The following is a 12807-nucleotide window of genomic DNA, read 5'->3' on the forward strand; positions in this document are numbered from 1 at the left end:
ACCCAAGATGACTTGCTCAGAGCAGAGAATAAACCCAGATACCCCAAGTCCTAGGCTAGCACCATGACCATTAGATCATCCTTCTTTTCAGTGTCTTCTATTAGCATCTAGGCAGTACTGAGGAGAAAGCAGGACGCAATGAAAAAATTAGAAGGAGTAGGGAGGGGGGGCAAAGAAACAGGGATAGATGGATCCAACCATTAGAGACCCATTAGAGAACATTTCCTTCCAGGGCCTGGAAATGAACCCAGGATTCCAGAGTCAGGACATTCTTCTGCTGTCAAGCAAATAGCCATGAACTCACTGGCAAAACACGTCTTTTCCCCCTTCCAGTGGATTGTCTACATGGAGGATAACAGCCTACGGCTGCTACCAGTTAGTTATTCAGTTAGCTCAAGTTGTAGAGGTCTGTGTTGGAGAGCTAAAGGTCCCAACCCTGCTGACAACCTATATGGGGATCAATATTGATCTATATGACTGAATTTGTGCATTTTTCAGTTGTCAAAAAAAAAAAAAAAAGCCACACACACACACACATATATCCTTTGGGAAATTGCATTAAAAATGTTTAGGGCCCTACCAAATTCACAGCCATGAAAAACACATCACGGACCACGAAATCTGGTCTCCCCCCGTGAAATCTGGTCTTTTACCCTATACTATACAGATTTCATGGGGGAAGACCAGTGTTTATCAAATTGGGGGTCCGGACCCAAAAGGGAGTTGCAGGGGGAGGGTCACAAGGTTACTGGGGGCGGGGTATTCCCACCTTTACTTCTGCGTTGACTTCAGAGCTGGGTGGCCAGAAAGCAGCGGCTGTTGGCCTGGTGCCCAGCTCTGAAGGCAGTGCCCCACCAGCAGCAGCACAGAAATAAGGGTGGCAATACCATACCATGCCACCCTTACTTCTGCGCTGCTGCTGATGGCAGCTCTGCCTTCAGAGCTGGGCTACTGACCAGCAGCTGCTGCTCTCCAGCTGCTCAGCTCTGAAGGCAGCGCTGCCAGCAGCAGCAGCGCAGAAGTACGGGTAGCAGTACCATAACCTCCCCTACAATAACCTTGTGACACGCCCCCCACCCAAAACTTCTTTTTGGGTCAGAACCCCTTCAATTACAACACCGTGAAATTTCAGATTTAAATAGCTGAACTCATAAAACTTATGATTTTTAAAATTCTATGACCGTGAAATTGACCAAAATGGACCGTGGATTTGGTAGGGCCCTAAAAAAATGTTAAAAGAACACTAAGGCAGCAAAGTCATCTACTCAGAAGTTAGGAAGTGTAAGTGTAAGTTTAAGGTTGCCTTTGCAACCTTAATTCAGCCCCCTTCTGTGGATTCATGATGATAATACAGACTTTAATCACATACTATTTTTCCATAGGACCCGTCTCCTTCAGTGCACAGGCAGGATGGTGCTTAGGGAATGAAACAGGGTTGTGTAACAATGAGGATATTTTCTATATAGGATCTCTGCTTCTTTGGAAGGTGTGTGGTGAACAAAGGGTACTGCAGGAAGAACAAAGTCTGTTGCATGGTATGATGGCATATACAAACCATACACTGGGCAACAAGGGGTTCAGAAGCTGCTCTGAGCTCAGCACAGACTGGAGAAGATGTTAAAAGGAGCAGCTCACCTGTGAGCAGGCCAGGGAAGAGAGAGGACCTACACCTTGCAGCTCCTGAGGAAAGGCAGGATATCTCCCATGCACAGCTGCTTGAAGGTTCCTCCCTGAGGGAAGGGAGGACCTACTTTTCATAAACTTTGAGAGGGAGGCATTTCCCCCTCTCACATACTAACCCAGCTTGTGTGTATTGATTCTGTGTTTTATTTATAGACTGCCCCTGAAGGGGAGAGACTTAGAACTGAACTGGCCAGAGGGCCAAGGCATGAGAGGAAGCAGCTGATGCCCCGAAAGGGAGAAAGCTGCCATGCCCGGACATGAGGAGGTGCCAGGCAGTGAGCTTACCCCCTTCACGCTTTCCTGTACAGACTGTGAACTGTGGACAACAGAGGGATGATGGGAAGGCTGCCTTAAGGCACTCCTGGGCATCAGACCCTTTTGTTGCCCTTACAGAGCCCTGGACTGGAGTGGGAAGGCCCAGCTCCCCTACCAAAAACCCCTCTGCAGGTCAAAGGGCCTAAGCCTCTGACTACTAGGCAATGCTCCCCATGTGTGAAGACCACCACAAATGGTTAAGGCATTTGAATGTCATCCTAGAGAACTGGATTCTACCTCTGCCTTTTCCACAAAGCTCCTATGAGATGCTGAGCAAATCACTTAAATCAATCCTTTCACCAGCAGTCACTAATAGAGTGTTTCTAATTTTCTGGGAGCCTAGCTTGAGACACCTAGGGCCACGTTTAAGGATGTGCTAAGCTTTTCAACTGTAAGTGAAGTCCAAGGGGTTCTGTGCTTTTAACATGAAAGTTGCTAAAAAGTGTTAAGTACTATTTAAAAAAAATAAAATAAAATCAAGCTTTAGGCATCTCAAGTTGGGCACTCAGAATTAGTGAACACTTGATAACTTTGGCTTTAATGTCACTTTCTTGATTCTTCATCTGTAAAATAGGGATAATACCACCTTACCTAGCATGGGTACAGGTAAGAGAATCATCTGAAAATAATGTCTGAAGCCCTCAGATGCTACAATGAATACACCATAGCAACACTTATAAGGAAATTATTAATTTTCTATTCAGTGCAGGGTTTGGATACTGTATGTTTTAATAAGGTCTGGAGTCACATTTTGAACAAGAAGGATAAGAAAAATATCAAGCAGCTACCCATTCATTGAGCACTGTCCTTTCCGTGCACTGAATGAGGAAGGGGTCCTGTAGAAACCAGTAGTATGTGATTATAAAACTAAAGACAGTATTATAATGCACAAGGAGTCTGAATTAAGGTATAGTGATTCTTTAATGTAGGTGTTGGCTCCCCACCCGTCCAATGCAATATATTTATACATAATAGAAGAGGGATTCCTGCTGCCCTGCAGTACCTATCCTGTAACATGAATGCCTTGCCTCCAAGGGAGCACAACAGCAACTGGCCCTCAGCATCCAATGTTCAGTGCATCCCCACCTTATCAAGAGAAGGGGGAAACTAGCTGATGATGCCATACTCTTCGAGTGCTATTTACCTTCTTCCAAAGGTACAAGGAGAGCCACTGCGGGAATGGCCCATTGCATGTGCACTTAAGAAATCAATCAAGTTTGAAGAAACTGGGGGAAGGGCTGTGCAGGGGGAGAAGGAGAGGTGCTTGTTACTCAGATTGCAATATGGAAATGATTCTAAGCAGTGTTTAGAGGAAGCTACACACACAGGCTGGAGGAGTATGTATAGGAAAAGCCAAAACCAGATCAATATTCACAGAAGTTTTACCTTTTGCCTCTTCCTGTTCTGTGGGACTGCCGGGGACGATAAGAGGATGGGATCCAAAGGCACCAGGAGAAGGAGTAATTAGGCCTGAAGAATAACTGCAGAGAGAAAAAAAATTAAAAAAAAGTCAAATCACAGGTCAGTTAATGCTTTAGTTATTTCTCTTACTCCACAAGAGTAGCTCCAGCTTTTAACAACAGGAGCCTGGTTCACCAGTTAAGACAACCAAGCCAATGAGCCTAAATCCCTCAAATGACCATAAAGGAGTACAGGCAGGGGACCTGCAGCTCAGTTTCCATGTAGCAAGTCTACAGATCACAACATAAAGCCCAAAAGCAGGGAGAATCCTACTTATTCAGACTGCAGTTAAAATAACTTGACAACAGATATGGAAACAAGCATTGTACTGACATAAACAAAAACAAACTGTCAAGAATGGAGGAGACATCTAATTCAGTATCTTGTCTCAGATAACTGCCAATATTGGATACTTCTGAGGAAAGTGCAAGGAATTCTGGGGTAGAAAGCTGTGACGAAGTGGGGCTGTTCTTAATGTTTCCTTTAAATACTGTGTGGGTGCCTTAGTTTCTGGCCAACGCTTTGTCTCCTTGGCAACTAATGGCCCTGGCCCTTCCCCCCCTGGAAAGGGATGCTAAAGGTGTGGGAGAACAAAGAGATCAGGTGATCTCCTGGCCTGGGAAAGAGGGTTTCAGTTTGGAGCTGGCTGGGGACGAGGAGTGAGTGCAGACGTGGGTGTCTGGCTCGCTGGGCCCCAGAATGCACCCGGCTGAGGGATGCCGTTCTCTGTACCTACAAGCTCTGTTTTAGACCGTGTTCCTGTCATCTAATAAACCTCTGTTTTACTGGCTGGCTAAGAGTCACGTCTGACTGCGAAGCAAAGTGGGGGTGGGTGCAGGACCCTCTGGCTTCCCCAGGACCCAGCCTGGGCGGACTCGCTGTGCGAAGCACATGGAAGGGCATATGCTGAATGCTCCAAAGTCAGACCCAGGAGGTGAAGACATGTGAGCTTCTTGCGCTGAAGACAGTCTGCTCCAAGAGAGAGCAGGCTCCCCAAAATCCTGACTGGCTTTGTGGGGAGCAGTTCCAGAGCATCACCCAGGGACTCCATGATAAAAGTTATGCAGCAACTTCCTCTCTGGGCAGGTTTCTTCCTAAGTGCAGGAAGTTAGTAGTTGACTTATGCTCTGTAGCATGTTACCTTATTTATTATCTCAGGTACTTATATGCTCCCCATTATAAAAGTACCTGAATGCCTCACAATGTTTAATGAATTTACCCTCACAGTACCCCACAGTGGTAGGGAAATGCTGTTTGTTCCCCATCTGTATAATGGGGTACAGACAGGCAGGCTAAGTGAAATTGCCCAAGGCCATACAGGAAGTCTGTGGTGGGACAGGTACTTGAACGCAAGCCTCTCAAGTCCATTGTATCCTGTTTTTATTCTACCTAATGAAGCTGTGCATTACTCCTCATGTTACTGTGCAGTCTGATTTTTACTAAGATCTTGCCTTACAATAGCACTGAAGAAGTCAGAGTTTCACAGATTAGTTATACATTGTACAAAAATTTCTTCTCAACAGCTTTAAACTGCTGTCTTTGAGTTTAACTATATCCCCGTGTTTTTTCTATTATGAGACGAGATAAGTGGGAATCGTTCATACCATTTATTGTTTTGTATCCTTCTAACACATGAGGATGGAGTACCAGTTCTGAACTGTAGCCCAGGAAAAGGTGATAGTGGTGTGCAGGGGAAAGGAAAAAGCCAGACTGGAGATAGTTAGCGATGGAATTTGAAGAGAGCAACTCCTGTCAGTAGCTGTAAGCAGTCTGTTCAATGAATTTAGACGTGAAGGGGAGAAAAGAGATGGGGCAGTAGCTGCAGAACTACATGGGGGGAGGGGTGTCAATGGTGGGGAGGGGCTTTTTGTTTGTTTGAAAGCTGGGAGAGACTAAAGCATGCTTGTACAGTAGAAGGAGAAGAGAGAGACGTTAATAAGGACAAAGGGTGCAGAGAAGAATGGGTGAAAGGGAGACTGGGATCTGGGTGGAGTTATGAGGGTAGGTTGAAGGGTTAGAGAACAAACACCGGAGTATCAAAAGCTCTTGTATTAGTGACAGGGGCAACGGGGAAAGTGGTGGGGAGGAAGGGAAGGCTGAGAAGTCGTATCTAATTCTGGCAGTTTTTTCGGGGGGAGGTGGGGGTGAGAGAATCAGTAAGCTCCAGTGTAGAGAGTGAAGTGGGCCTGGGGGAGGTTTGAGAAAGGAGTCAAAGGTGGTGAACGGGTGAATGGGACTGCACACACGGGAATCTGAGTGGAGAAACAGAGGGCTTGGCTAGGATGGTAGCAGAATTGAAGGAGAGAACTGTAGTGGAGAAAGTGAACATGGTCACAGAATTACTGCCAGATGTTCTGCTGTGTGAATGTGGCAGTGGAGGATGCAGATGAGCTAGAGTGGGCCTTTTGATGGGAGAGAGGGGCAAAGGATTCAAGAGTGGAGGGGAGTGTAGAATGCAGAGAATCGACAACCATGTCATGGGAAGAGACAACAAGAAGGAGCAAGCTGAGAGTGGAAGAGAAGTCACTAACACTGATGGTCTGGAAGTCTCAGAAGCATAAGATGGTGGGCAGCAGGCAAGAGGCAGATACCCTATCTTCAGAGAGACCAGGTGACTGACAGAGTGGGGGACTCAGTGATGAAGACATTAGTGCTTGGTGAAGAGGTGAATGGCTATCCTAGGGAATGGGAGAGTTGATCCAGGTTCACAGGTCAAAAGAAACGATCTGTTCTATCCTTTACCAGAAGAGTTAGTTTGTATCATCAGCAGAGAACTTTGTCTGACCACAGTCATCTTAGTACCAGTCAACTTCCCCCCAGTTTCTAATTTAAACAATACACCTCCACCCTAGCCACAGAAAATTAACAAGGTGTTTCTGCATCAGAAGTTTCTGCATCAGAGCCATTTCCTTTTGTGTAGGTTCTCCTTTCCCCAAATAGTTCCTCACTGCCTAACAAGTTTTAAACCCTCTTCTTTACATCATCATCTTCTCAGCCATCAGAGTGTCCACCTAAGTATCCCCGTTCAGTCAGCTTTGCACTGAAGTTTATTTCAGAGACAGCTAGCAAGGAGATCCTGAAGTGTGCATCAAGCTGGGGACACCTTCCCCAAGAAAGCTATTGGGAGTTCAGAAGAACTGATACAAGGTAAAAAAAATTAGCTTAATTTTTCAGTTATCGCTTTGGAGGCTAAGACCGAACAGATTTTACAACTCCTCTACAGCCTGCAACTTGGCATAACCTGAATAGAACCAAAAGGAGTATAATTCTCTCTCATGCAGCATGAAGTCCCCACTCATCTAACAGAAAACCATGTACGGTCCCCTATTCTCCCTGAGGAAGGCTGAAAGGTTACTAATGAGCCCAGTGTCTTCCCCCCAAGAGAAACCCGCGTGAAAAGCCAGAATTATACCTTATTAGCTATTATGCTTCAAAGACTTCAGTTTGCAGAAAACCACAATTACAATTTAATCCATGTTGGAAGATTTAACCCCACCTGCTGTGCTGGGCTGTTTGTCTCAATGACTCATCCCAAGCAGGACAAGTGCATATTAGAGGTGTTGGTTATGTGTTGTGGGGTTGTGTTGTTTTGTTTTTTTGCTTACGTGGAAAGACTCTCCTGGCCAAGGGACCCCTGCCCAGAGAGATGCAGGAGGTGCAGAGTGCCAGCAGGGGTGCATGCCATGGAACCTCCCACTTCCACCCTGGTTATGGTGGAGTCACTCTCTGAAGCTATTTGGAGCAAGAGGAAACAGACTGGATTATTATAAAGCAAGTAATAATAATAATAATAATAAAAAAATAATAATAATATATGGAGATATACCTATCTCATAGAACTGGAACGGACCCCAAAGGATCATTGAGTCCAGCTCCCTACCTTCACTAGCAGGACTAAGTACTGATTTTGCCCCGCATCCCTAAGTGGCCCCCTCAAGGATTGAACTCACAATCCTGGGTTTAGCAGGCCAATGCTCAAACCACTGAGCTATCCCTCCCCCCTCACTTCTGCAAAGTTACCTCCCAGTTTGACAAAGACCAATATTCTCAGTGGGACAAAAAGGGATTTTGGAACCACAGGCCCAAGGCACATGAAATGCAAGCGTCATATGGCTAAGAGGTAAAAGGCTCGTTACTGGCTGGCAAAAGTGGCCTGCTCTCTCATATTGGATTACAAGTATTTACACTAAAGAACTGTAGGAAAAAATTCTCAATGGTTCCAATACCAGTTCAGCCAAATCAATGTTAGAACTTGTGGGATCACTAGTGTAGACAAGGCTCTGGCAACAACGAAGAAGAAAACTTACTGCTTTTACCCTTTTTGTTAGAGAAGTAGATTTTACATCCAGAAGGTTTAACAAAGTTATACCAATTTAACTAAAGCTGTTTAAAAATCACACCTTTTAGTTACACCAGTGCAATTTTGTTTTAACCAGGCCTTTAAACCATGATCAAGTCACCTTTTTAACCTTCCTTTCAATAAGCTAAGTAGAATGTCTTAAGTCTCTCATGGTAAGGCATGTTTTACAGACCGCAATTCATTTTTGTGACTCTTTTCTGAAACCTCTCCAATTTTTCAATATCCTTTTGTCATGTGGATACAAGAAGGGGACAATATTCCAGTAGTGGTCTCACCAGTGCTATATGTAGACAACCTCCCTATTCCTCCTCTATATACCCCTGCTCATACAGCCAAGTATTGCTAAACTTACTGAAATGCAAGTTTAATTGAAATATGGTAAAAATAATTCTGGTTGCTAGAGCCTTTACACTAGCACTTGTACCAATTATAATACCAGTTCAGCTAAACTAATAGGAATTTTGGGGGTAAAACTTTCCCCAACATGGACAAGGCTTAAAATATGTGCCCATGCTTTTTCTAGTGTCACATAAAAGGATTAGCAGTTTTACTGCCGTGCATTTTTATTTTTGCAGGGGCGGGGGGGGGAGGGGGAGAGAGACAGTGCAGGGAAAAGAGAGGAATGCTCCAACAACCCATTCTAATGGCATTATGATTCACCTCAGAACAGTAAGAGAACATTTGAATGCTCTTCACACAGGAGAAAGCTGTGTTTTGCTTTCCAAAGTACTGTACTTTCACATGAACAGAAACATGAGTTTAGTTTATTCAAACACACCCAAAGCATTCTGCCAACTGCAACCTGCTTCCCTGTAAGATGCTGTCAAAGGGCACAACTGTGCAGTAATATCCCTTAAAAAGTCCACACAGTTGAGATATTTAAACATTTCGCCATCTGGGATCCAGTTTAAATCCTGCATAAAGTCTTTCAAAACAGAAGTTAAATCTACGAAGTCTTCATCCCAATTTCAGCTAGGTCCACCCCCTCCTCTGAGGATCTGTTGTCTCGTTACAGTTCCATATTTTTGCCCCAAATCCAAGCTGGGCATAGCCCTTCCTACCGGGGGACTGTCTTCTTGCTTTCCCAGCACCTCGTGCCTAGAATTTGGCATTCTCCACCAGACTTCTCCTCTGATGACTTCTCCCTGCTGACTCAGGGCCTCACAAGAGCCTTCTTACTCCTACAGTGTCTGCAGGCAGCTGCAGATAACCAACCTTATAAGCCCCAGGTGCCTTCCCTCAAGTCCAGCTGGGCAACAGATAATCAGTCCAGTTGCGCTGGACCCCACTTCCTCTTAAAAAAGGCCAGTTACCCTGTGACAGATGCATAGCCCCCAGCTAAAAAACAGAACGACTGCTCCCTTGGGATGGATACTTTGGCATTAGTTGGTCTGTTTTTACCTGTTGTGTGGCTCTGGGAAAACATATCTTCCTGAGTTGACAAAATCTCTGACTCCTGCAGACAAGGATCAGGTCTCTTCTCAGCGGGCAACTCACTTTCAAGCACCTCGCAGACAGACAATTGTATCCTGCTGATCTCTTTGTGTTGCTGTAGAATTCTGGGAGAGCTAGACATAACCTCTGACCTGGGAAATTCAATTTATAATAGTATTGCAGAACTATCATGATTATTTACCAGCCCAGGTACAAAAATCTACTCACTTGTCCTCACCACAATGATAGCAGGAACAAATACAATATTTTTACCCATGTCAAAATACACCTGCCCAGCGCTACTATGGGGTGGGAGTAAATAGAATTTAAAGCTGAGTTAAACACTTTATAATAAAAGGTAAACTCAAGGTTCTGATTTCAGCTCATTACAAAGTTGCAAAAACAGGTTTTAAATAGAATTTTAAAATGTTACTTATTAGGGCTGTCGACTAATTGCAGTTAGCTTATGTGATTAACTCAAAAAAATTAATCGCGATTAATCACAGTTTTAATCGCGCTGTTAAACAGAATACCAGTTGAAATTTATTAAATATTTTGGATTTTTTTTCACCTTTTCTAAAATATTGATATCAATTACAACACAGAATACAAAGCGTACACCACCACTACACCACACCAATACAAAGTGGCCACCATTCCAGAGGACATGCTTCCATGCTGATGACACTTGTTAAAAAAATTGTGACTGAACTCCTTGGGAGAGAATTGTATGTCTCCTACTCTGTGTTTAGCTGCATTCTGCCATATATTTCATGTTATAGCCGTTTCGGATGATGACTCACCATGTTGTTTGTTTTAAAAACACTTTCACTACAGATTTGACAAAACACAAAGAAGGTAACAATGTGAGATTTCTAAAGACAGCTACAGCACTTGACCCAAGATTTAAGAATCTGAAGTGCCATCCAAAATCTGAGAGGGACAGGGTGTGGAGCATGCTTTCAAAAATCTTAAAAGGGCAACACTCCGGTGCAGACTCTACAGACCCTGAACCACCAAAAAAGAAAATCAACCTTCTGCTGGTGACAGCTGATTCAGATGATAAAAATGAACATGCATCAGTCTGCACTGCTTTGGATTGTTATTGAACAGAACCCATCATCAGCATGGACACATGTCCTCTGGAATGGTGGTTGAAGCATGAAAGGACATACGAATCTTAAGCGCATCTTGTTCAGCCAATCACTCAGATAAACAAGTAGTAGGACTGAGTGGACTTGTAGGCTCTAAAGATTTACATTGCACTCAAAAACAAAAAACAGTTATGTAACAAACAAAAAAAATCTCCATTTGTAAGTTGCGCTTTCATAATAAAGAGATTGCACTATGGTACTTGTATTAGGTGAATTGAAAAATACTATTTCTTTTATTTTTACAGTGCAAATATTTATAATAAAAAATAAATATAAAGTGAGCACTGTACACTTTGTATTCTGTTTTGTAATTGAAATCAATATATTTGAAAATGTGGAAACATCCAAAAATATTTATATAAATGGTATTCTATTATTGTTTAATCAATTAATTTATTAATCTTTTTAATCACACGATTAGTTTGTTTAATCACTTGACAGCAGTATTACTTATTGAAGAGGAAGCCGCCAGGGCAGGGGACTGGACTCGATGACCTCTCGAGGTCCCTTCCAGTCCTAGAATCTATGAATCATGAAAATTGGACAATGCAAATGGAACCTAAAGAATATGCTTTGCCAGTTAACAGTAAAATTAGGTAAGTTTTATAATTAAGAGTTAATAAACACAACTTTTTTGGTTAAACAACTTAATTATAAAACTTCCAACAGTGAAACTCTCCAATATCCAACAGACTATCATCAGACACCCGAGAGACCACAGCCCATTCCCTGAAAACGGGGACAGTGACATGGGTTTCAAAATGTCCTTTATTAAATGTGTTGCTTTCTAAAGTTAAAAATGAAACACGAGCATTTTCTTCTAGCCTATTGCATTGCAACATTAAAAAATTATACCGTATTGTCCCGAGTATAGGCCGCACTTTTTTCCCCTAATTTAAGTCTTTAAATTAGGGGTGCGGCCTATAATCGGGATCTTGAAAAAAAAAACAATAAAAATACTTTAAATCCCAGCCGCGGCGGGGAATCAGAGCGCTCTGGGCTGCCCGCCGCGGCGGGGAGCCCAGAGCCTTTTAAATCCCAGCCGCGGCGGGGAATCAGAGGGCTCTGGGCTGCCCGCTGCGGCGGGGAGCCCAGAGCCCTTTAAATCCCAGCCACGGCGGGGATTCAGAGCGCTCTGGGCTGCCCGCCGCGGCGGGGAGCCCAGAGCCCTTTAAATCCCAGCCGCGGCGGGGAATCAGAGGGCTCTGGGCTGCCCGCCGCGGTGGGGAGCCCAGAGCCCTTTAAATCCCAGCCGCGGCCGGGACTCAGAGGGCTCTGGGCTGCCCGCCGCGGCGGGGAGCCCAGAGCCCTTTAAATCCCAGCCGCGGCGGGAATCAGAGCGCTCTGGGCTGCCCGCCGCGGCGGGGAGCCCAGAGCTCTTTAAATCCCAGCCGCGGCGGGGAATCAGAGGGCTCTGGGCTGCCCGCCGCGGCGGGGAGCCCAGAGCCCTTTAAATCCCAGCCGCGGCCGGGACTCAGAGGGCTCTGGGCTGCCCGCCGCGGCGGGGGGCCCAGAGCCCTTTAAATCCCAGCCGCGGCGGGGAATCAGAGGGCTCTGGGCTGCCCGCCGCGGCGGGGAGCCCAGAGCCCTTTAAATCTCAGCCGCGGCGGGGAATCAGAGCGCTCTGGGCTGCCCGCCGCGGCGGGGAGCCCAGAGCCCTTTAAATCCCAGCCGCGGCGGGGAATCAGAGCGCTCTGGGCTGCCCACCGCGGCGGGAAGCCCAGAGCCCTTTAAATCCCAGCCGCGGCCGGGACTCAGAGGGCTCTGGGCTGCCCCAGCCGTATCCCCGCCACCCCCACCGCCGGCCCCGCGTACCCGCCTCCGCCGGCCCTGGCCTCGCGCCGCCCGGCTCCAGCCCCCACCACATCCCCACCCCGGCCCCAGGCCCGCCTCCTCCGGCCACGTCCCCGCCTCCCATGCCACCCGGCTCCACCCCGGCCACATCCCCGCCTCCCCTGCCGCCCGGCTCCAGCCCCGTGTACCCGCCTCCGCCGGCCCCGGCCTCAGGGCCGCCGGGGGGGGGGGGGGGGGGGGGGGAAGGGGGCAATTTGTCCCCGGGCCCAGCAGGGGCCCCCACGACAGTTTTTCGGGGCCCCCGGAGCGGTGTCCTTCACTCGCTCCAGGGGGCCCGGAAAATTCTTGCGGGGCCAGGCGCAGGAGCTTCTTCTGCTCCTGGTCTTCGCCTGCGGGGGGGGGGGTAACCTGGTGAGTTACCGCCCAAGCGGGACCCGCCGCTGAAGTGCAGCCCGGTCTTCGGTGGTAATTCGACGGCGGGGGGCCCTTCCGTTCCAGGACCCGCCGCCGAAGTGCCCCGAAGACCCGCGGCGGGGCCTCCCGCCGCCGAATTACCGCCGAAGACCCGGCAGCACTTCAGCGGCGGGTCCCGCTTTGGCGGTAATT

At 46.7% G+C, this 12807-nt stretch overlaps 1 protein-coding gene across 5 annotated transcripts in view; it reads right to left on the bottom strand.

Annotated features, from left to right (window-relative positions):
* TP53BP1 (tumor protein p53 binding protein 1) overlaps positions 1 to 12807 on the bottom strand; it is a 76558-nt gene that overhangs the window by 55935 nt on the left and 7816 nt on the right. For all 5 annotated transcript variants that reach the window (XM_044979088.1, XM_044979089.1, XM_044979090.1 and 2 more), the window contains 3 exons: positions 9221 to 9405; positions 7065 to 7191; positions 3385 to 3479 (listed from right to left, as the gene is read on the bottom strand). In XM_044979088.1, the coding sequence (XP_044835023.1) occupies positions 3385 to 3479; positions 7065 to 7191; positions 9221 to 9405 (407 nt within the window). The remainder of the gene's footprint in view (positions 1 to 3384; positions 3480 to 7064; positions 7192 to 9220; positions 9406 to 12807) is intronic.

The sequence above is a fragment of the Mauremys mutica genome, chromosome 11 (genome assembly GCF_020497125.1).
Source record: "Mauremys mutica isolate MM-2020 ecotype Southern chromosome 11, ASM2049712v1, whole genome shotgun sequence".
NCBI lineage: Eukaryota > Metazoa > Chordata > Testudines > Geoemydidae > Mauremys > Mauremys mutica.